The sequence below is a fragment of the Ascaphus truei genome, chromosome 4, assembly GCF_040206685.1.
Source record: "Ascaphus truei isolate aAscTru1 chromosome 4, aAscTru1.hap1, whole genome shotgun sequence".
Taxonomy (NCBI): Eukaryota; Metazoa; Chordata; class Amphibia; order Anura; family Ascaphidae; genus Ascaphus; species Ascaphus truei.
This window is the reverse complement of record NC_134486.1, coordinates 57,824,676-57,849,887: the sequence shown is the minus strand read 5'-3', so window position 1 is coordinate 57,849,887 and position 25,212 is coordinate 57,824,676. Positions and strand designations below refer to the sequence as shown.

General features: G+C 40.8%; 1 protein-coding gene across 2 annotated transcripts; it reads left to right on the top strand.

The window, feature by feature from the left end:
* Positions 1 to 1,627: 1,627 nt before the first annotated feature.
* On the top strand, positions 1,628 to 24,742 carry MCFD2 (multiple coagulation factor deficiency 2, ER cargo receptor complex subunit). Of its 2 annotated transcripts, none has more exons than XM_075595816.1 (4): positions 1,628 to 1,808; positions 20,127 to 20,297; positions 20,781 to 20,940; positions 22,032 to 24,742. In XM_075595816.1, exons 2-4 carry the CDS (start codon positions 20,140 to 20,142, stop codon positions 22,161 to 22,163), a joined length of 450 nt encoding a protein of 149 aa, XP_075451931.1. In that variant the 5' UTR covers positions 1,628 to 1,808; positions 20,127 to 20,139; the 3' UTR covers positions 22,164 to 24,742. The 2 variants fall into 2 exon arrangements, with proteins under 2 accessions (XP_075451931.1, XP_075451932.1); XM_075595817.1 differs by lacking the exon at positions 1,628 to 1,808 and adding an exon at positions 12,716 to 12,826.
* Positions 24,743 to 25,212: the final 470 nt, after the last annotated feature.

The following is a 25,212-nucleotide window of genomic DNA, read 5'->3' as shown; positions in this document are numbered from 1 at the left end:
CCGTTCGTTGGGGGCGGGCTCATATAGAGCCTGGCCGCGCGCCCACAAAGCCTGGGAGCGCGCACCAATCAGCACTCAGGTAGGGGGAGTTGTTTTGTTTTTGTTTCAGGCAGCGCGAGCAGGGAAATTTAAAAAAACAAACGCGTGTGCTGCTTGGGCCAATATTTACTCGCCCGGAGATTAAATCCACACGCCCTGGGCGTGTAAATGTATAGGATTGTCGAACACTGATATATATATATATATATATATATATATATATATAAATATATATCACACACTGCACACCCACCTTTTGTAAAGTGCTGTATACACTGTGGGCGCTTTATACATTTATATTTACATACATACATACACACTCTCTTACATCACTAACATTCAGGGACCAGTTAACACCTTGTCATAAATTTCATACTGCACAGGGGTGAGGGACAGGTTTCAGTCACAGATAACATTCCAAGATGCACTGTTTGTAAGTTAAACCTTTCTTGCTTTATTCATTGTAACAACGCCAGAAGAAGAGATCAGTGTATCTCGAAAGCTCGCACAAATAAAAGCATTTTGTTAGCCACAGAACGGTATCGACTATTTGTTTTTGATTATTAAGTTCGGCTAACACAGTACAGATACATTGATCTCTTCTTCGGACGATGTTACAATTGATTAAGCAAAAAAAAATCTTAGAAACAAGGCAATTGGAATGTTATCTGTGGGTGAAGCCTACACCTCCCCCCTGTGCAGTATGTGATTTATGACTTAAGGTGGTTCCTGAATGCTTGTGATGTAAGGGAATGTGTGTGTGTGTGTGTGTGTGTGTGTGTGTGTGTGTGTGTGTGTGTGTGTGTGTGTGTGTGTGTGTGTGTGTGTGTGTGTGTGTGTGTGTACGTACGTACGTACGTGTAAATATTATTTAATAAAATGCCCACAGTATATATAGCGCTTTACAAAAGGTGTGTGTGGAGGGGGTGTATAACAATGGTGTAAAATGTAAGAGGGTGTTGCATTTCTATTCATGTGTGGCTACTATGTAGTCCCTATTGGTATATAGGGATACAATACACAATACAACTTTCCAGGCTAAGCTGCTGAAGGCTGCTCAGCTTAATGTTCCTCTGCTGCTGTTTTACCCTGGCTAGTCCTGGGCATATAAAGCACCCTCATTTTATTACAACATGATGTCGGCATCCATTGTAACCAATGTGGAAAAACTGTACCCAGAAAAAGAAGCCTACTATACATTATAGACGTTAGGTCTCAGTCAGATACCCAAACATCAACAAGATCACCCCCTAGAAAAGAAGAAGCAGCAGTGAGAAACATGGAAGCACCGAGCACTATGTTTGTTTACATCTGCATTAACTGAATAATAGTACGGTTACTGTGCTTGGAGCGTAAACACACCAACATCCCTGTATAAAATGATGACCAGAAATTTGCACCATCGTGTATTTAACAGGATGGTGTTTCCGTTGCTACTCAGCAACAGGGCGCTTTGCCCACTGAGGAGTCACCGTGTTAATCTCCCTCTGGACAGTGGAAGATCTGGACACTGGACACTTCACACTTCTTCACACTTCACACCGCGCATGCGCCCAGCGCATAGACTCGACCAGCCGAGCTAGATCTCTCCACGGACTGCTTCTCTCCGAAGATCGGCGCTCCTTGGTTTTCGCCTGCAGGAGGAGGGGAAGCAGCCCGCGCGGAGTGGGCGGGGTCTGCTGCTCAGCCGGGTGACGGGCCGCAGCAGGAGCACCGGGGGACTCGCAGGACTGCCGGCCGGGGACGCGTGTGCTGTGACCAGGGAGACGGTGCGTGTGACCGGGGCGAGGCCTCACATACCCTGTATTACTAGTGTATAATCTGTCTCATAATAATGCACAAGAGCCTGGGTTGCCTTTTATTAGTGGCTACAAAAGTATTGCTACTGTGCCTAACAGCAGCAGCTCTGCTTTGATTTACAAGTTAGGAGAAGCTGCTGTGACCGTATTGTAGACAGGTGTACGTGCGTCTGGGAAGCATGAACGGGAGAAAGGCTTCTTACAAATAAATGCATCGAAATAAGAATAAGTGCTGTCTTCAGTCTTTCAATGAATGAATGGATATTCTGGGATTGGTTACAACGTGGCCTTTTGATGGTATTAAGGTTATGGAACACATGTTATTGATGGTACATCTCTGCATTTGTGGAAAGAAGTGACAATGGGATTACCGTACATGTATCGGATTACTGTAATCCTGCAGGGGACTGGTCCAGCAGTCCTCTTAACTGTTCCACCTTTTGTCCCCTCACAAAATGCTTCTGCTTTGCCTTCAGTATCAAATTCTGTACTGCTCTGAGAAATCGAGATGTCAGAGTAACCATATGCTAATGTATCTACGAGCCCTATAGTTAATGGTTTTGTTATTACAAGATGTGTTGGGTGTAGCAGATGTTTGCAGTCGTGCAGTAACATGCAAAACTGTGCAATTAGTGTTGCTGATCAATTTTTTTTGCGTGATGAGGCATTTAAACTTGCGCCTTAAACATCTGCTAGATCTGTATGTTGTATGGATGGATAGCTGCGTGCTCAGAACATACTCCACACTGTACCAATGGGAAAACAAGCTGCTAGTCACTAACTGAACTGTGACCTTCTTTACAAGAGGCAAAGGAAGCCTATTTTGTCCTGTATAATTACATAGTCAGTGAGCATGTTTGTGTCTATTGTTTTATACAAACCGTCAAGAACTATATATTGTAATAATTCCAGGATCCAATAATATTACCTATCCTGTATGTATTCTTTTATGTCTTGCAGTTTACCTAAAAACTTGTAACCGTCTATCATTTTCCTGATTCACAGTTTGTGGAAAACAAATTACTTATTTGAAGTGTACTAGTATCCCTAATATGATTTGTTTGTATTATACATTGGTGCAGGCAGTCACTTACTTTGCCAGGTACTTTTTGTAAAACACACAGTAATCTCAATTAATGTACATAGACATTTTGCCAAAGCTAATTATATTATATATTATGAAGCAGGAGTTGTGAAATCTCCAGCACCAACTCTGCTAATCGTGTGACTTTGAACGTCCAACATTTTCTCAGTTTACTTAACCTGGTTTATGACACACTCGCTAAACATGGATAAATCACAAGGTGGATTTTTGGGGGCACTAGTTTAAATTTAAAAAAATAAAAATAAATGTTGCCTGTTTTCTTCAGATTTACATGCAGCAGTTATTTCATTTTCTCTTTTTTCCCCTAGTATTTAGTACATATTATCACACAATATTATAAAAAATGTTTCCTAAGAGAAACTTTTTTTATTATTATTATTATTATTATTATTATTATTATTATTATGTTAACATTTCAGAAGAAGGCTCAATGTAAAGTTGCCATGAGGGGTTGCATGTATAAATTACAGGAGAGCAATTATTACAACCGTTTAAACAGTAACGCATATAGTATGGCAGCGGTACGCAAACTGAGGGGCCGATATTAATTGAGGGGTTTAGGGCTCGTCCAGGGTGGTGCTGAGCAGGCGGGGTCGCTCACGCTGGCCACTATGAAACACATTGAGGCAATGTGTGTGGGCAAGCGCCTGCGCCTGCTCGGCGCTTAGATGCTTCCAGAGCAAGCAAGTTTGAATTTGCCGCTCGCAAGCGCGCCACGTGAGCGGTTCGCCCAATGAGGGCGAACCAGCTCTGTGATGTCGTGGCTGTGCCCCCAGACACATCAATACCAGTCCAACTCCTCTTTACCAACCTCTCCTCCCCCTTTCTCCATCAGTGATTCCTACCACCCCCTTCCTCCCCTTAGAGACCCCCCACCTCCTCTCCCTTCGAGGGGTAGATTAATCAAGCTGCGTCAGCGGTTAGTGAATCCCAGTGGTAGAGACCTGCTCACTGTGGGTCTCATATTCTATCAGATGTCTTTTTCTTTCTTGCGTCTCCTCCTTTCTCACACCCCACCTGTGATGTCCGGGACTCGGGACTGACTACCACAGACCTTTACACCTGAAGATGCAGAACTTGCCCTGCTTCTCCTACCCCAGTGATTTTCCCCCCAGTGATTTCACACGTCTTACATAGGCACCACGCGCTTTCAAAAGGCACTTAATTTAAGTACTGGGGAAGCGGCGAAGGCCTCTGTAAACCTTACTTACCGTGTTTCAGCCGGCATCGGGCAACGCGGCGTCAAAACGCCATCGGGTCATGTGATGTCACGTTGCTATGGCAATGTAACGTCATGATGCCGGGAACCACGGTAAAGAGGGAGGGGGGCTCGCGGCAAGCAGAACAGCCGGCAGGGGGGCGCAGGGAAAAAAGACTGAGCTCCCCTGCAGTGTGGTGTAAGTGGCCAATATATTTTACATGGTTTAAATAGCAGTGAGACAAAAACAAGGACAGGAACACCAAGGAACATAAAAATATCATACTCATCCTAAAATTGACCTTTTATTTCTTGTTAGTCTAGAAAGGAATAAATCTCTCAAACTCCACAACAATTCAGCTTTGACATTAAATTGCATTCTCTGTATCCTGTGCTATCGGATGGATTGGTGTGCTTGTAGTCTGAAAATCTTGGAACACAGCTCCTTACATAGGTCTAATATTTGTGTGTTCGTGTGCAAGCTGTTTTTATTGTCTTTAAATATACATGTACATTATAATATCTTTATTATTTTTAAGAAAGATCCAAACTTTTACACACCCAGCATAAAGTTACGCCAAGAAGGGCATAAAATCAAATAGATACACTGTCTTTTTAGTAACTATTTTCCATAAAATGTTGAGTTCCTTAGACCAGGGGTATACAAACTGGGGGGAGCGCAAGATTTTTCAGGGGGTCGTGGCAGTTACAGAGGCCCCGCGCTCTTCCCCAAGGGGCATTAAATGCCGGGGATTGCGTGAGGCCTCTGCAACTTACCCTTCACAACGCCGCGTCACGTGACCCCACGTTGCAACGGCAACGGGATGTCACGTGACCCTGCAGCATCATTTGATGCCGGAGACAAAGTAAGGAAGGGTGGGGCGCGATCAGGGGGGGGGAGCAGGCAGGGGGGCGCAGACTGAAAAGTTTGCGCACCCCTGCCTTAGACTTCGGCTGAAGTACTACGAGCAAGCTTCCAGACGAGTCTGCTACACTAAAGACACCAACCCCCAGTTTGGGGTTTGAGGCTTGTATATTTTAGTCACATTGTGAGTGTGTTTTTTTGGAGAGGGCATATTTACCCTCCGTATCCCTGTGTCTCAACAGGATTGCACTATTATTGTGTTTCTTTTTTCATGTACCCACCGATGGCTTGTGCTCCCTGAGTTTTCCATTAAGAGAACCAAGGAGAGAAGTTCATCAAAGGTTGAGACGCCGTCATCGGGTTGTGTCTATTTGTATATCTATTTTTATTCCATTTGCTTTATATCCCTCCCCCGAGTGAAGTTGCCACATTCCTTATCACGAGTTGTTTTTGTTTACTTACTGTGGTTGTCATAATTTGCTTTGTGCCCTTTACTGCTGCTTCATACACATCTCCTTTAACCCTTTCACTGCTAATAGTAGTTGCCACCTGTATGGCTAAGCACATTTTCAAACGGTTTCTATTTATTGGCTAAGTCACAATTGCTGTGAGATACTTTCTAGGTACCTATGAAAAATATATATAATTTCTCTTCATCGTCCTCTATGGCAGCCAGAAACAGCTGGGATATACAGTAACTCATCTTTATAGCTGGAGTTTGACATCAATTTTAAGAGGTTTGGTCTGTTCCCTGGATGGGCACTGACGTCACTTCTGGTTGTGTGGGGTGCCCTTGACGTTGCTTCCTGTCATATCGGGGGAGCATGGAAGCAGGGCAGGTAGGTATTTAAAAGGTAGGCCAGGTCCCCAGTAGCAGCTGTGGCCCGTGCTGCAGCGTGATTGAAGCACACCACAGCACAGCCCTCTATGGGGCAGGCCCCAGTGGCAGTATGTGTTTGCACACAAAGCGCTCTGACGTGTACCTGCGACGCGGGCAGTCAATGGAAGGGCAGATATGCCCCGCCATGGCCATGCCCCCCAGCATTGCACCGCCCCACACATCCCATCGCTCCGTTACAGACCACCAATCGCGGCTGTAGTCTGTGCACGCACCGCCAGGTGCGCGTGCAGCAGGGAGCACTGGGGCCGCAGCTGTAACCTTTGCCACTGCACTTTGTTGCAGTATCTGTTTTTGCACAGAATGTAATTTATATCTCGGCAAACTTGAAAAAACAGTATCTGCCTCTGCAGCATAAGAGACTGTGTCTAAACTACAGTATTTCCTTTGAAACTATTTGCAACAAACCGTGTGTATTTAGTGGTTGTTTCTCAGTTCATACATATGAGGACTAACTAGCAGTGGTTAACACTGGGAGTATTGAAGGGGTTTCACGTCCGCATTTTGCGGTGATATATAGAGAGCATTATTACTAGTGATTACCCTGTATTCTATAAACCACCTCTGATACCTTTATTATACTAACAATATATATTACTGATGGTGTTATAAATACTCATTGTATACAAGTCTTTCTCTGATTGCTACAACTTTGGATGTGAGGATATGAATAAATTAAGATAATAATGATACTTACCTTATTACTACGATAATTATTCATATCAGCCACTACAATATGGGGATTTTTAATAATGTATCTGTGTTTTTAATGATCTATGTAGACGTAATAAAATTTTATTATTTTTGATTTCCACAGTGATTCAGGGATACTTACCAGTTTTCTGCAGCATATCTGCAGGGCCATTTGTTTTGTCCATCAGTAGAACATACATGTCTTGAGTGCTGTATAAAGGGGGAAACCTTTCTGATCAAATTCTTTTTGATCAACACTGTTAGTATCTGTTTTTGCACAGAATGTAATTTATATCTCGGCAAACTTGAAAAAACAGTATCTGCCTCTGGAACACAACAGCCTTCCAAGCAGCTACAGTACTCCCCACAACTCGAGCAGGCTGCCTTCTCCTTTTACTGACCGCTTTGCACTGCTTGCCACCACTTATTAGTCTGCTCTTGTCTTTCTTTCTTATTAGTCTGCTACAGCCGTAGCGTGTGCAGCAGTAGGCACTGGGATCTTTTTGGAGAAGCTTTGGATGAAATCCTTATCAGGTTCTCTAACACCAAGGGCTCATTCCTGCCACAACAAAAATGGTCTAGAACATCCTTTTCTGAGACTGCCAAGAATTAGGCTGGGTCCATAGAGGGGGAAGCCGCGCTGAGCCGTGCGGACACTCTGCGACGAGCCCCGTCATCCTCAATGAGGATGTCTTGAGAGGGGGGTTCCGCGAGCGTCCACAGGCGTGCTGAGGCGCAGGGATTTTCAGCTGACAGCCGTAACTGTTTCTCAGCGCGCTGTCGGCTGAGAACACCCAATCAGGGCAAAGCAGCGTCATGACGTCGACGTGTTGGCGCTATGCGGGCTATTGGCCCAGTGACGTCACTGCCCCGCCTCCCGATCGCGCATGCTGGCTCGCCTGCCAGTCCATGAAATCGCTCCTGACCGAGCAGGCGAGCCTGTGTCAGCGCAGAGGAGCGTGGCTTCCCCCTCTATCGACTCAGCCTTAGTTTCAGGAGGCCAGCGCCTACAGACCATGCAGGCATTTTAACAGAAACTGGAATGTGCAGTACCAGCCAGTCTAGAGGGCCTGGCCCAGGTGAAGCTTCACCTGGGGTGGGCTGAACAAGCCGAACTCTTGAAGATTTGCAGGTCGAGGTTGGGAAGCATACAACAGTTGTGGGAAGACTGGCAAAGTTTCAGACTGTTGAGTCCATACCAAAGAGATAAGTTCTTCAGATCATAGAACATGATTATGCCCTAGAATTCCTGTCATGTTCAGGCGGCCTCATCAGGGAATCTCACCCGCCAAGAAACCCGCACAAAGTGCTATTCATGATCTTTGGCTCAACTCGGCCATTCAACCAGTACCGCAACATCAACGTGGTCAGGGCTTTTATTCAATACTGTTTTTGATCCTCAAATTGCCAGGTGGGTACATAGCAGTACTAAACTTAAGCGGTGTTAATCATTTTTAAAGCTGCAGTTCAGTCAATATCCTGCATGTTTTTTTTTTTTAATAAATCAGTTCTGTAGTAAGAAAAAATACTTTTAGCATTTTCTGTTTTAAAAAACAACAACTTTGAAAGACCAATTTTCTTGTATTCTATTTTAACAGCCATTTGCTAAGGCACTGCCCCTTCATGTCCTGTCACAAGCTCTGGCACACCCCTTTGTCAGCCCTGCCCTCCCTCTAGCACATGTCAGTGCATAAATGCTCATGAATATTCATGAGCTTCCACTGCCAGTCAAGCAGATTATAAACAAATGCCAGCTTTTAATATGTCACCAAATTTCGACCTATCAATACATGGAGAACGAATTGACCTGCAGCTATACAGTTCTTTAGCTAATTAGAGATTGCACACATGAAACTATTGAAGTAAAAAAATAAATGTAAAAAAAAAAAGACTGAACTGCAGCTTTAAAGAATTCAACACTTCAAAATGGCGTCCTTAACTGTGGTCATGACCGCGGTACAAGAATGCAATTACTTGGTAGTGAACGATCTGAGACACACCTCTCCATAGGCCGATTCACCTGGCTCATCACAAATTTCTCTGCTTCTGTGTAGGGGGCAGACATTTCAGGTACTTGCCATTTCGGTTTGGCTACAGCACCTCAGATGGTCCCCAAGATGATGGCAGAAAAACTTTGCCAAACCGGGTTAATTGTCATGTTTTATCTAGACGATTGGCTTATCCAGGCTCCCTGAGAACACCTGGCACAACTTCATGTCCAGTTGGTTCTCAGCCAGCTAGAGGACAACGAATTTATCATAAACGTGGAGAAGGTCAATAAGATTAATGTTCAATACTCAACGGGGTATAGTATCGTTACCCCCGGTTGCAAGTGATTAATATCGTTTGAGAAGTTCACTCTTTACTAAGGATCAAATATCCATCCCGCCTACAGTTTATGCACCTCACTGGCCTCCTATGCACCTCACTGGCCTCCTAAACTCCATCGTAGATGTGGCTTCATGGGCAGATTCCATCTCAGATGGTTATACTGTACATCAATTTTATTTGACACGGAAGGACCAGGTTTCCCATACTGCACGACAGAATTACTCTATTGGCATCCACAAGACAGTCTGCTTTGGTGAACCATCAAAAATGGCAGATCTAGGACTCCCTACACATGGAATCTCCTTACCACCGATGCTCGTCTGACGGGATGTGGGGACTTCTGCCAAGATGGCGATCTAGGGCCAGTGGTCACCAGCAGAGACCAAATTGGCCATCAATGTCCTTGAAATCCGGATAGTATTTCACGCTATTCAGAGAATTAGTCCAGCTTTGAAGGACCTTCTGCTCAGGGATTTGTTGGACAATGTAACAGCCGTAGGCTACATCAACTGACAACGGTGCACCTAAAGTATAAAAGCTCTGAGGTTTCAAGAATTTTGATGTGTGCAGAGCAGGTAGCTCTACATCTTTCAGCAACCTACGTTTCCGGAGACAAAAATGTAAACGCTTCTTGAGCAGGCAAGCCATTCTACCAGGCTAATAAGTTGTGTCCACAGGTATTTATGGATCCAGTATGTTGATGGGCCTTCAATAGACCTGATTGCATTCAGATGAAACAGAAGGTTGCTCCCTTTGGCTCCAGATGGCAAGATCCTGAAGCCGCAGTCAGAATGCCATGTCAGTCATATGGACATTCCCTCTTGTGTTTCCTCCCATTCCGTTACTCCAGATGGTGATAGGAAAAATCCGGAGAGGGCAAATACTATACGAATAGTGCCGCATTGGTCCAGGCGGGTATGGTTTGCAGACTAAATGAACCTTTTTATATAAAGACTTTCTCCACTTCCTGTCCTGCTGACGCAAAGGCTGATTCTCCATCACAATCCTGGTTTCCTTTCATTAACGGCATGGCAGTTGAGAGGAGGTAATTGAGAGCAATGGGTTTTTCAGACCAGGTGATACCTTCACTCCAGGAAACACCTCAGCTACATATTACAGAATACAGATATTAAGTAGTATTACAATCGAGATTACAACTTCATGCAACAACTCCACCGATCTTGCAGTTTCTACAACTAGGATTTCAAAGGGCTCATGCCTGCGTCACTGAAGGTACGTGTCCGCATTGGGCACTCTTCTTAATAGGCCAATTCCTCTCGATCTTATGGTTGCCAGATTCATAAGGGCAACCATCCGAATCAAACTGTGGATAAAGGCTCCCATGCCTTCATGGGATCTGAATCTGGTCTTGGAGGCTTTCAATTCGATGGATTTTGATGCTTTGAGTGACGTATCCATTAAAACACTCACAGCAATCACTACAACACACACAGTTGGTGAATTGCAAGCGTCATCATGCAAGGAACTGTAGTTCCAGATTAATCAGGATAAAATTGTCCTGCAAACTGTTCCTCGCTTCCATGCTAGGGGGGTATCCAAGTTTGATATGAATTAGCATATCGTGGTCCCTTTCTTTTGCCTTTGTCATTCGAATGAAAAGAGAATATTAGATGCTCTGGATGTAGAGCATGGACGGCCTATATCCTGAAGACAGCTAAGTTTAGGAAAACTTCAAAGCCGGTCATTCTTTTCCAAGGTCTCAGAAAAGGGCAAACGGCTTCAGCCACATCTATTTCAAGATGGATCACAACAGGCATCAGTGAAGCTTATACTTCTGTTGGAAAAGCACCACCACAGACTTAGGGCTCATTCAACAAGGGCTATGGAAACGTCTTGGGCAGGAAAACCGCAGGCCTCCACACAAGACATCTGTAAGGCAGCAACATGGTCCTGATTGCAAAGCTTCACTAAGAATTATAGGTTAGCTCTCCAGGCCTTGGCTGATGTTAGGTTTGCGAGGAAGGTTTTACAAGCTGTAATTCCGTCCGCTACTAATGATGTACCCACCCAATGTATTTAACCGCATTGGCACATCCCAGGGGTTTCTGGCTGCCATGGTAGACACTGAAGAAACTAGGAAATTTACCTACCAATATTGGTTCCTTTAAGTCCTCTCTAGCAGCATACTTCAACATTTTCACCACGATGGAGGTATTAAGAAATGTATTGCGATAACGATATATTTCATGATAAATTTGTTAAGTCTTAAAATGTTCTAGTAAATCTAAATAAAATTTGTTCTTTAAATACATTTTTTTTTCTTTAGATTTACTAGAACAAAGGGCCTTTAATTACCAAACCCTTGCTATGTCTGCACTTTACCTTTCCTTACCTACACTGCTCCCATCACCCTAAAAAAAACCTTATTCCATTACTCACCCCAAGTTACTCCATCCATTTAAAAACACATTCCATTTATATAATGTTAAAAATATAATTAACAGATTTTTTTGACAATTTTTATTTAATTTTTAACATTTTAGGGTGAAAGTGATGGAATAAGGGGCATGAAAGCGGCATAGGTGAGAAATGGTACAGGCATGGCGGGGTGAGAGAGGAAGGGGTTAAGGTTCCGAGGGGAGAGTAGATCGGAAGGGGTTAAGGTTCCTACTCCCTGGCGTTTGGGAGCGGGAGGAAGGGATTAAGTGTCCTAGGGGTTGGGGGAATAGAGGGCTTAACAAAAGTAAATCGAGGAAACTTTCCCTGCTGCAGGCCGCTGCTCTCACACAATCTCACTCCCTGTGAGGCTGAAGCTCCTCCCCGCTCCCTGTAAGTAAGCATTTTGAAGTTGGAAGGGACGGGGACTCTGGGGGGGAGAGAGGCAGAGAGTGAGTCTTCGCAAAGCGGCAGCTTCAAAGCCGCACCTCTGACCACTGACATCCTGTAATATTGCAATCACAGGTAATCTCCCATATCGGCAGTCTGGGAGATTATCTCAATATTACTGAATACTGTTATATCGCCCAACCCTATCCCAGCTAGTAGTTATACAGCTGTTTCTGGCATCCATCGAGGACAAAAGTGGAAAGAGAAAAAACAGAGCACTAACGAATGGATCAATTGAAAAAATATTCAAAGTTCATTTTCCATAAAATTGTGTAATTATTAGTCATGAAGACAAAAAAAGAGGTGTCACCCCACCTACACGTTTCACGCCATGAAGCATAAATGATAAACTCATCGGAGCAGGGACTATGCCTGTAAAATTCTACGTACAGCACTGTGTATATTGTAAAACGCTTGGGGTCCCATTTAGAAGAAACGCGCTATATGAAAAAAGTTGCTATTATTAAGACTGAATTCTTCCTAATAGGAAATACAAATAAGAAATTCCGGAGAGATCTAAATGATTATAATAGTTCTGAGCAACAGAATTGGGCTAAGACAAAAGAACCTTATAGGACTTTTTTTAGACAGGGTAAGTCCCAAAGAATTAAAGAACCTAGGGGATATCAGAATCCATGTTATAACAAATTGAATAAGACAAAGGGATACATATACCAGTGACTATACACAAAGAAGTAGAGGCGGCGTAGACAGATATGAGCTAAAATGACGCACCAAAATGGTTTTGCACAGCAGGAAGAAGGAACAGGCCTAATCCATCCAATTATGAGCAATCTGATGAGGGATCTCCTGTAGAAACTTCCCAAATAGTGGTTCCTCCACCCTTTGCTAATCATTTAGAGGCCAAACAAAAAACAGACCGCAAGAGAACATTAGGCAGTGTTCACCTGTCCTGTTTTTTTTTTGTTTTGTTTTTTAGGCAGAACCACACGATCGCGGTTTGGAACTCGGGAAAGGAGGGAAAACAAATGGGATAAAACACAACTCGGCAGTAATTAAAACAAAAGGTTAGAAAGAGGATGTGGAGTAGGTAAGAAAAAATAGTACAAGTAAAAAGACAAAAAGAAACAAATGGACAAGTATCTTCAACCTGTCCTCTAAGATACTCACTGAAGAACACACAAAAGTACTAAAGAAAGGGCTTTCATTTGCGCCAACGAGTGGGCCTGTATTATTTGGCTTGTTTATTGATTTACATAGGTTTATGAGAAAGTTGACACTCAAAAGGCACTTTTTAAAGACTGGTCCTAACAAACAATATACATCTATTTTTGATATAGAGTTGTGTAATCCTGAACAAGAATGTTTGGCAGAACCTAGTTGCCCTTCTTGAGGAAAATGAAGGAAAAGACTTACCTCCGGTCATTAATGTTAGCTCTCAACAACTATTAATGGAATATATAAAACATACTGATTTCAAAACAAAATCTATGTTCTACCCCTCACAGTCTAAAAGACAGAACATCAAAGTGTGTCATCAATTGGTATTAGATGATTTTAAATCTGCGTTAAAATAAAGTTGATTTTTAAAGCTAATTTAACACAAAAAGAAAAAAAGCTATGGATCTAAATAAGATAGGCTGACAAGGAGGCGGGTTGTAATTAAAGACAGTTGCGAATACATTAAAGAGGCCCATAGACTCCTTGGGGATCCTGTAAGAGTTGGGTAAGGACTCTTTACCTAATATCCAGATTAATTTTAGAGACTACTCAAACAAGAATTGGAGATGGGTACATTAAGTGAACTTGACTATAGATTCTTAGATATCCCCCAGCCAAGAACTCCCATTCTATACCACCTGCCCAAGATGCATACAGATTTAATGGACCCTCCGGGGAGAACTATAGTATCGGGTAATGTCATAGATTCGTTTACAGCCAACGTTTCGGAATATGTTAATTATTTTTTGCAACTCCTTTTTTAAAAACTTTTTTTATAACAAATTAGACTCGCACCTTCGAGATACTAAACATCTATTAGGGTTGTTTCAAGACTTCACGTGGTCTGAGGATATGTTACGGGTGACCTTTGATGTTACAGCCCTTTTTATATGTTTACTGCATGATAAAGAGCTGGAAGCCATAGATTTCTTTTTGAATTCTGATCCTACTTTACCCATGGTTCTGGTGGATTTTATTCTTAATAACATTAATTTTATTTAAAAAAAATTTTTTTGTTTGAGGAGAATTTTTATGTACAAACATGAGGTACTGCGATGGATACAACATTTGCCCCAGGTTTTTCCAACCATTGGGGTATTGGGAGGGCAAGTACATTCAGAGCAACCGGCAGACTATTGAGTATTTGGCTCTTGTACTTTTTTGTGAGGATGATAGGTTTTTATTATCCCATTTCAAGCCACTCAACAGAAATAGTTACTTAGATTTCAAAAGTAATCATTTGTATGCCTAACGTTCCATATGCAGTTCTTAAGACTCAGAATAAATACATTTAAAAACAAAGGGTACAAGAGCCATAATACCAATGTGTCTGAAGAGAGGAAGAGAAAAGGATAGACTTACACTCATAAATACTGAACTTAAGTTACTGAACTGGAACTACAGCCTCTTAATTACGAAATATAACAGGGCAGCTAGCGCTATACAGAAGATTATTAAAAAAAAGTTGTGTGTGCTGAGCACGCGCATTGTAAGTGAAACTTCTTCGTGTTTTGTCACAGAAATTGTATTTGTGATGGTGATTGAATTAAAGAGATTTGAGGGTGTAATTTATTTATTTTTGTGTCGAAATTTCCATACTATCACTTGGAATACATGATATAATTGACTTTTGATAAGTAAAGTAAGATACATATATTTTGGATTGTAAAGTATCTAAATGCCATTACACTCAAAAGTCTTTAATTCATTGTAGATCATAAAAATCAAAACACAATTTCAGTGACAACGCATAATAGTTTGACTTGGAACGCGCATGCTCGGCACACACACCGTTCTTTATTTTTATAATTCTTACAGTTACTATATTATATTAATGTGTATACAATTCATGTATTATATGTTTAAACACCTTGCATCTTTTGCACTTCTGTTTTTTTATGATAAATGATAGATTTCTAAGATTTTTGCTATCTGCAATTCTATATTTATACTCTCTGAGAATTCCTCTAATTACAGTGTTCCGTTTGTTTGTGTATGTACACAGACCACGTGTGTGTCCGCCTCTGTACAGCGGCGGTGACGGCCGCCTATGCGCGTGCGGCGACTGCCCGTGACGTCACTTCCGTTACACATTTTCGTTACCATCAACGAGATTTATCAGATCAAAATTCACTAGGTGCCACCAAAGATGCTTCACTTCAAAACACTGGAAGATTCTTGAGAAGGATCCAGTTTTAAAAGATCAATTGACAAAAGAACCGACAGTAGCTTTTAAGAACTAGGGACTTTAAGGTTATTTTAGCAACAAGCATACTGAAGGCAGTCACATACTATAAAGAAGAAAGATTTAATATTGAGACGTGGCTCCCAAATATGCCTTTAGGGTGTTTTAAATGTTGACACACTACTGTAGATGTCTGACGTACTCATTTTAACAAGACAAAATAATTTAGATCAAGAGTAACAAAGGAGGCGTTTCAGATTGGAAGCTTTATTAATTGTAATACCACTTTTGTGGTTTATATGTTCATCTGCAAATGTGGATTACAGTACATAGGCCGCACAAAAAGAACATTACAAAAATATTTTCTAGAACACCGAAGCAACATTATAAAGGGATTTTTAGGGCATTGTGTTTTGCGGCACTTCCTTAATGTACACAAACACCAAACGCAAATCTCTATTATGGGGACTGAATAGGTTTATAGATGGGTCACTCAGAGGTGACACTTTTTCTAGGCTGCAATAACAAGACATACTGGGTCTTTAAACTCCAAGCATTAAACCCTGGAGGTCTCAATGAACATTTGGATCTAGTTGCTTTTAAATACGTATTTTTATTCTGTTATTGGTCTTTTAAAATACAGTTTTTATATGGTTATTTTATATATTTATTAACATTGAATATGTTTTAGTGGGTTTAAGTTTTTATGATTCATTTAGATATCTACTGTCAGTTTATGTGCATCTAACATTGGTTGCACATGAATTTTGTTACACAGAGTTAATTCACATGAAAATTAATATATCGGTATTATACACTGTGTGCCACATACAATACGCAAATTTCAACTGGGATATGTGTATGTTTTTTATATAGTGAGCTAACTTCATCTGTGTGTATACATATTGTTTTCATTAATTGGTCATTTATTGTGTATTCAAAATACTAACCTTTTTATGCATTAGACTTTTTTTATGGTATTTTTTATATTTTTTTTGTCATTGAATCATCAAATATACCATACATAACAATTTGTGATGTTTAAATATCAGTCTTACTAAACAGCTGACTGCTAAATTAGTATAAAGTCGTATTAAATAAGATAATCTCCTAGGCTTGATTTGGAGGAACTAGGGGGCAAATGGAAAAACACCTTACAGGTGTATACCAAATAATAGAAAGTCCCCAGAAAAGATAGACATGCTTCAGCTCCGGGTGCTCAGAAACCTATGTCGTAAACTCAAAACATGTATATAACCAATAATAGGACATATGTCGGCAAAATGTACCCCATATAACATGCATAAAATATATACATATCTTCAATAAAAAACTGAGAATGTGAAGTCCAGTCCAGAGGGTGCTGCTATCGTCGTAAAGGATGCAACTCAAGCGTTCCACGGTGACACTATATAAAAACAAAACAAGAGAGAAGGGCACACCTCATAGTAAGATTTCATTTACTTGGCACAAAGAATAAAATGCACCTACAAACATCTGTGCATCAAGAACAAATACAGCACAGCTGATAGGGTCTCATTAGTCCAGGCATTATTTGTAAGGATTCTCCAACACTCTCCTTGGCGCGTCCAGCAATATAGGCTGTCAGGCAGCACTTCTCCAGTGACGAAGAGGACACGCCTTGAAACACGTAGGATGGCTTTCTGTTTGTTGCTGGCAAGCTGTGGGAGTAGCTGGGACCTGTGTGCAGGAGAAGGAGAGCTTGTAGAGCTTGGACCATTTCCCATGCTCCATTCTCACAACGGATGTCGGGGCACGGTGACGTCCGTAGTGACGCGGCGGCGCACCACCGGAGAAGTGCTGCCTGACAGCCTATATTGGCGGACGCGCCAAGGAAAGTGTTGGAGGATCCCGGCAAAATGTGCCTGGACTACTGAGACCCTATCAGCTGTGCTGTATTTGCTCTGGATGCGCGATGGTTTTTAAGTGCATTTTTATTCTTTGTGCCAAGTAAAGGAAATCTTACTATGTTATGAGGTGTGCGCTTCTCTCGTTTTGTTTTTATGATCTGTAAATATGTAAAGTTTTTTTTAATGCTTTGAATCATGATTGTAATTAAACATTTTGGTTGCTATTTGTCTACAACCACTGATGGACAAAACTGACACTGATTGATTGATAACCCTGATACAATTTTATATTGCTTCAATTAATTTTAACCTATTGGGAAGCAATGGTGGGTATTTAATCATGGTCAGATGTTGCATTTATTACCCCTGACGAAGCCACAACCGGTGGTGAAACGCGTAGGAGGAGCTACGTGGACTTTGGGACTTTTGTGCTTTTGATTTAGCTGAACGGAAGACTTGAATAACTCTGTGTTCTCTAGGATTGCTATATTCCCATACCTGCTTGTAAGTACGGAGAGTGACTTGGTGCAGATACGTCACACCCTGGAGATCACGATCAGCTGGGACGCTTGTTTGGCTGACGACGCCAAGGCAGCGGACTCCCCTAGAGTAGATCCAGGAGTTGCCCGCTCAATCAATCTGCCCACAGCAGGGATAATCGTTTTCGGTCTTCTACTCGCCCAAGGGAGTCAAAATCTCCAGGATATCAGTGCTGGCTTCCTATCAATTTCTACATAAACTACAACATTCTCCTTCCTTACCTCTCTATAATCCTGTAAATCTATTTATCTAAATTGTGATCTTTTGTTACACTCCTACTCGCCTATTACTCGCAACCCAAGGATAGGCATCTATGCAGTTTTTACCTCAGCAGCCCTCTCGTCTTAAACCTTTTCCCCTCATCCCTACCTATTGAACTCCCTGTCACTCAATATTAGTGAAGTACCTTCACCTTTAATTTTTAAAGCCCAGCTGTGAAGCATCTCATTAAATTATTTACTCTTATTATTTACTATTATGTACTCTGATTCCATATGCACTTGACCTCCATGAATTTTGTTCTACATGTATAGCGGACCAAGTCATTTAGGCTTTCATCTGGACCCCCTATATAGACCGTATCCCTCATGGTATCCTCTAGGTTTTCATGCTGCTCTAACAGCCTTTATTTGTGCATCTTTTGACGCCTGCTGCCCAGGGGGACAGAATGTTTGTGACGTACTGTACTTGGTATGTCACATGGCCATCTAGAGTGCCAGCCTCTATGATGTACCCAGTACATTACATTGGCACTGAAAGGGTTAATAGAACAGATGTTTGCATAATGTCATAATGTTTAGAACCCCATCTCTAGCACCTTGAATGACAGTCCGTATCAAAGACTAGGTGATAGGGTATTTACTGTAGTTGATCTGAAACTCTGGTAATTGGTACTAAATGTTCCTTATAAGTTTTGAAAGTATGAGTAGACTTTACTGGTATCTGAAAACACAAGATTCAGGTAAAAGGGAAAGATAATGAAATTTTATGTAAATCTTAGACTGGTTCCTAACACTGTCTGCTGGAGAAATATGGGTTATCTGTGGCTTTTAGATGGCAGGTTGCCCTCTGCTATCCAAATTGTCTGCCCTGGTGTAGTGACTGGAAAGTCAATCTATTAAAATAATAGTCTTTATTTCTCATGTGTCAATGATCGTGTGTTTAAGTTAACAAGGCTATAGTTTACTAATAATTTAACAGCAGACTTGTACAGTTCTCCCGTAGTTCAGATTTGAGCTAACAACATTTAGTTCAATTTTGCCCCTCATTGGATTGTATGTGAGAGATGACAATCAGGAAGAAATAATTAGCAACTAGTTTGCCAAGTATTTCTGTCCGGTGGACACAAAGTGGCCAAACGGGCGGCCAATAGAAAGTTGCAATGTCATTAAGAGATGACGTTGCCACTTTCTATTTGTGACCCCACAGCCAATTTTTTTTTTTTTTTTTTACTTTTCATTTTTTTTTTTATTATTTAATGAAACAAGAATGCCATACTGAAACAATAAAAGTAAATTTTGCACGTGTTTAAAAAAAAAAAAAAAAAATTATGGATAGTAGCAGAGCAAGTTTTTAGAGGGCTTGTTTGCTAATCTGTGGTGCCTGCTTGCTGCAATATCCTTGTGATGCTATGTCATCAGTCTTGAATGTAATGTGCAATCCTTCTAAAATCAACTCCGCTACAGTAAACACATTACATAAGTGTTGCCAATAAAACTTCAACCCTTCCAAATCTCACATTTTCTGACTTGTTGCCTATTTCGTCTCCCAGAATGCCCCTCTTGTTTTTATTCTCACCATTTATTGGCTCTCCCCTGCAAGTAAGGGAAAGGACATCATCATGAAACCAGAATACACTATTTTGTTTAATTATTCTGCCGGGGCATTCGCAATAGTCAGAGAGACTTTCTCTTATTAGAGGCCTGTGCTGGGGTATTATTTCCAAATTATTAGGATTTTTTTCCCCCACACATTTTATTGGTATTTTTGTTTACCTACATCTTAGGGGGGTACAGAAAAGAAATATGGGGGGATCGGTGGTTTTGGCAGTAGTACAACGGCATAGCAGCACAGTACAGTGATTACAGATCATCAACAAAAGCAATGACAGTGGTAGATGGCCATGGGTCCTCTCCAGAAGTCCACCTGAGGCTTATCTGTGTGGACCAAACCTATCAGATCAGTATGGCAGTTATTGAAGGGGAGGAAACAGGTACCCCTTATGGTGTTATAAATTAACCAAGGTTGCTAGGTTCTTTGGAATTTGGAGCAATAGTAGGATTTTTTGTTTTAAGAGCAGAGGGGATTGCACTTGTTAAGGGCATTTCATTTTTTTTTTATATGTAGTAATATGTGTTTAACTTGGAACCTTCCTTTTATTAGTAAATTAGAGTGGTATTGTGAATGCTGGGCACAGAAACAACTATCATAGAGGAAAACCAAAATGCCACCATGACAAGATAATCTTCTACTGACTGACAAACTGACAAAGGCTGAAAGATGTGATTGTTATAATGGCTTTGAGGCAGGTGGGGTCCTTTTTCATTCCATTTGTATTTTTTCCTTTGTTTTAGGAGCTTGTAAACAATGATTTGCCAGAAGATGCACAAGTCCTATTTTCTATGCTGCCTAGTTTCTACAGTGTTGATATTTTCAGTGATTGCCGAGGAGCATCATCATCCCAATGTGGAAGAAGGGCGTCATGGAAGTTCTCGTTTCGATAAGAACATGGTGCAGGACAAAGAGTAAGTATTCTGATATGCACAAAGTAGGTCCACTGGGAGCTTTATGAATTTGAGCATATGGGATTCAGAACTGTTGCATATTACGTATTAATAGCACTACAGTGACGGGATGTGAATCCACATTGGATATTTTATTCTAGTGTTGTGGTTTTCAAACATCCCAGACAGTCCATGTTTTAAGGATAACCAACCAATACTATGTTTGCATATAGACCCAGACTAGGGGGGTAACTCAATATAGTCCAAAGCGGACAAAAATCCCCATTGACTTTTGTGGTGATTTATGCCCGAAAATCGACCCAAACAGCTGGTTCTGAATACTGTCATTACACATGATCCTGGATGTTTTGTAGTAGACCGAGTGAACACAGTCATGACATGCAAATTGGGTTGTATATTTTTTATTTAGTTCCATTAAACATAAATAAAACACTTGTCATGTTTGTGATGGATTTCATTACCACAATGCTTTAATTTTTTCAGCCACATCATGGAGCATTTAGAAGGAGTTGTTGAGAAATCAGAATCGGAGATGTCCCCTAGGGAGCTGCAGCTTCACTACTTCAAAATGCATGACTACGATGGCAATAATTTATTAGATGGCCTTGAGTTAGCGACTGCTATTTCACATGTGCATAAAGAGGTGAGTTTAAAACCAAAGGGGCTGAAAGAGCCAGTGAAATCATCATTCTAATTTCTTTCACTGTATTATTTCAGCAAAATACCATCAGAAATTTGCTGGTTGGAAAAATGAATGTAATTTTGTTTACAGTAGTAATCCTTCCTGATCTCCACTCCTCTCTCCCCCTGACCTACCTGCTGCGAGATCCATGTTCCCCCTGCTATCCTCTGATGTCGTACAAGACTGAAGGGGTTAATTTGGCGATGGCCAATCGGTAGCAAAAACATCTTTGGGCATAGCAATGTTCTGGTTATTGGTTGGCTTTCTGGCAATTACTGTCCCCCCTTTCCTTTTCAGGCTTCTCAACTTTTTTTGTGTCTATTGTTAATATCACTGTGTCTGAATTGTAGATAATCCAACTTAAAACTGGCTTTCAGCTACTGTACTTATGCTCTTAGACAACTCCCCTCCCCCCAATGTCTAGGGCACCAACATCTAGATTATAAACCCACAAGAAATACTTAATAACAAACATTTTTACATCGTTATTTGTCTCACATAGTTTTTTATTTGATATGATAATGAAGCATGTGACGAGTGAAAGTAGGAATTTCTTTGTAATGCTGCCCCTATGATTGAGCCACCAGTGCTGGAGATGGGATATTGTGAAAACCTGACATGTTGAGGGGCTTGAGGACTGTAGTTAAGCATCCTTGTGCTAGGGGATAATGGTGAAAAACAGGGTTGCAGACATGTTTGAGACATGTGAATATGTTAACAAGTGATATTTGTATTTGCTGTATGCTGTACACTTGAGGGTTTTTGTTACCTTTTATTTTTACCCATCATAACTTATGTGGGGTTCTTTTCTGCCTAATTTTAAAATTCACTTTTTTTTGTCATTATTAACAGTCCCTATTCTTGCCCCTTCTCACAAACTTCCTGCAGTCTAGCACCTTGTGTTTTGCTTCACTGCAGCGAGACTGCAATACTTGGTATGTCCATGTGGCAAAGCCATGTGTTTCTTGCCATTTTAGAAATTATGACAAAGTTTATCCAAAACTGAAAACTTGATTACATTAATATTGCATTTTTTTCTGTTTTTTTTTTAGGGGGGTGGTGAACATTCTAATAGCATAAAAGAAGAAGAGCTGATTAACTTGATAGACGATGTTTTAAGAGATGATGATGAGAATAACGATGGATATATTGACTATGCTGAATTTGCTAAATCAATGGAATAAAGGCTCCATGGATTTTTACTTGGTTTTACCCAAATGTGACCCAGTGAAATGTGATTAATTCATTTTGTTCATAGTACTTGAGTACATGCCTCTGCTTCTGTGTGATATGTTGTGTAAAATGTTCTAGGTGCTCACCAGGACTTAAATATTTATGTACGAAAGCATCCAATGTATAATATATGTGACTTGTACATAAGTATACATACATACACAAAAAATGCCCAGTGAGTGCCTAGTATTGACTTGCACCAATGTTTATATACTGCCACAGTTAAGTCAGCATTTAAATTACATTCATTACCTCTTCCTATCTCTATACCCATAAGCTTGCATATCGTCCCAACCAAAAGACAGAACATATGCACTGATATTGCCCCCGCTCCAATATGATGTGATGCAGTCTGACCCTTGCACCAGAATATTTAAGCCCTGTTCAAATGAATAGAGCTTACATCTCCGGATCAATGGGATGGTGACTTCATACAGTGGCATATTGAATAGTCATATTGGAAGTTCTGAATAATTAATTCGCCTAAAAAATTATATTTTACAATATTGCCTTCTATGTCTCTTCTACATTTTCCCCCCGCGCCTCTTGGTTTTGAAGGCATTTCACACATTTGGTGTAAACTGAGGGATTGTATTTGATTTTGTACAATTAAGGTTTTAAGTTAATCTACCCTGCTCATTTGTTATGAGTACTATCATATCTAAGGTCAAATGTAAAAAGTCAGCATTGCATATTTCTTCTTTTGTGGTACAAGAATATCTGTTGTACTCTTGTCCAGTTCTAAGGATCATTGAAAAGTAAATCAAACCTGACATGTAAAAGGTACTAAATATATTACATACACGCATAAAATACTTATAATTTTTATGTAACTCCTTGTTAAAAAAAAAAAAGTATTAGAAACTGTTGCAATGAAGCTAGATGGTAATATAAATACAAAGTACATAGAAGAGGTTGTTTTTACCAAGACCATTGAAATATGAAACCATGGTTATTGGAATAATTGTATTTCCTATTTAAATTGATGCAACCTAATTTAAATAAAAATATACTGTATTATATTTAAGGTGCACAATAGGGCCTTTAACAACCTTTGCTGGTCTCAACACTTATTTAAAAAGCCTTGCTGCCTCACCGCCTCTTCCCTTTCTCTTTTAACTACAGCTTATCCTAGGGTTGGGCGATATATCGAAATATCGCGATAACAGAATCTCCCGGTGTGTCGCTATGGGAGATTACCGGTTATCACTATATTTCGGGGTTTCAGTGCAGTGAGAGCAGTTTGAAGTCATCAATGTGCTGTCTCTCTGCCTCTCTCTCTCCGATTCCACCCCCTCCCCCCTGTTTCTGAATGCTCACTTAGAGGGAGGGGGAAAGCTTCTTGTAGCATGGGATGAGAGCAGAGGCAGCAGTGAACAGTAGGAACTCCACACTTTCCTTTTGGTAACCCCTATAACCCCCCCCCACACTTAAACATAACCTCTTCCTCTCTCCCCCTTGAGACCCTCAACCCTCCCTCACTGCGGCACTTAACCCCTTCCACTATGTCCACTGGGACCCTTAATCCCCCACCTTCCATGCCTGCACTTCACCCTTTCTCGCCTACACTGCTTCCGTCACTCTCGTCCTTAATGAAAATGTTAAAAGTGAATTTAAATGGATTTTTCGACAATGAGGGGTGGATAAATTAAGGTGATGGGAGCCGGCTAGGTGAGAAAATGTGAAGTGTGGACATTGAAAGGGTTTGGGAATGAAGGTCTCTTTGTTCTAGTAAATTAAACAAAATGTATTTATTTTGAGAGCACAACTTATTTAGATTTACTAGAAATTGTTCAGACTTGTTTATCGCAATATATATTGTGATAAATGTCTTAATATCGTTTTCATGATGAGAATTTTGATATCGCCCAACCCTAGCCTATCCATAATGTTTATTTTCTTCACGTATTTCCACTAAATATTTATTTATTATTTTTTTGGGGTCTTCCCCCACCTAATACCATGTTGGTTCTCTTCTCTACTCCCTCTAATCTTACAACCGCCTCTCCTAACTGCTAAACCCTATTGCCAGTACTCTAGTTGCCTCTCTTTATGGCTGTGCGAGAAGGCGATCCTCCACCCTAGCGCTCAGCCGCTCATGCACCACTTGGGCCGGTGGAACATCGAGCTGCTATAGCCCCAAACTCCTCATGTAGCCAGATCTTTCCCCGTCTGCAGCTCTGAGGGGAGAGATCAGCATCACAGACCTCCAGGATATTCTAGCAGAACTGTTCAAAGCTTTAATTGTACCTGAAGTCCCATTTAATCAGGAATCTGTGTGTACACGTTGGCTTGGTGCACATATGTTGAATATTTAACTTTTCAATTTAACTTGCCATTGCCCAAAGCTGGTACTGATACAGCTACAGGAAATCTGCTGAGAAAATGTTATCATGGTCTTCACTATGTATGCAGTGGCCACACAATCATTTAAATGTACTTTCAAATTATGGACACTGTATTATCTTTTGTCTATGGATTTATTTTGATAATTTCTGGAGAACAACCTAATTAAAAATGCTTTGTTATACTGTTGGCTTACTGTTTTTTTCTATTTAAAACTAAATCGAAATACAGCTTTTATGTTCTAAGGGTAAATTCAAATATGATATATCTTAAAGTAGTAGGGTAATTTCTTACCAACAACTCCATCTTTACTAGAAAGACAGACAGAAAAACAATTAGAATAAAAAGAACTCTCATTCTCCATAATGTAATTTTATAAACAAAAAGTGTGTGTGTGTCAAAATATCACACAGTTTCCATAGGATTCAATGGCAGTGATAACACAGAATATCCCACCATAATGTGCCAGTGGGACCAATAACCTTTGGGAGGGGGGGGGGCGTGGGTGGTGTGTGTTATATAGATAGATACATAGAGCGAGACACGTGTGTGTGTTTGTGTGTGTATGTCTATCATAACACAAACAACATTCTGATAGTTCTGCTTTTATCAATTTCTATTTACTTTATTACTCTTACATCTTTATTATTTTAC

What these genes read in the sequence shown, in the direction of transcription:
- MCFD2 (XM_075595816.1), top strand. Translation starts at nt 20,140, where the DNA reads ATGATTTGCCAGAAGATGCACAAGTCCTATTTTCTATGCTGCCTAGTT. An exon ending in AACATGGTGCAGGACAAAGA is followed by an intron (nt 20,298 to 20,780) that starts GTAAGTATTCTG and finishes TAATTTTTTCAG; the next exon opens with CCACATCATGGAGCATTTAG. An exon ending in TTTCACATGTGCATAAAGAG is followed by an intron (nt 20,941 to 22,031) that starts GTGAGTTTAAAA and finishes TTTTTTTTTTAG; the next exon opens with GGGGGTGGTGAACATTCTAA.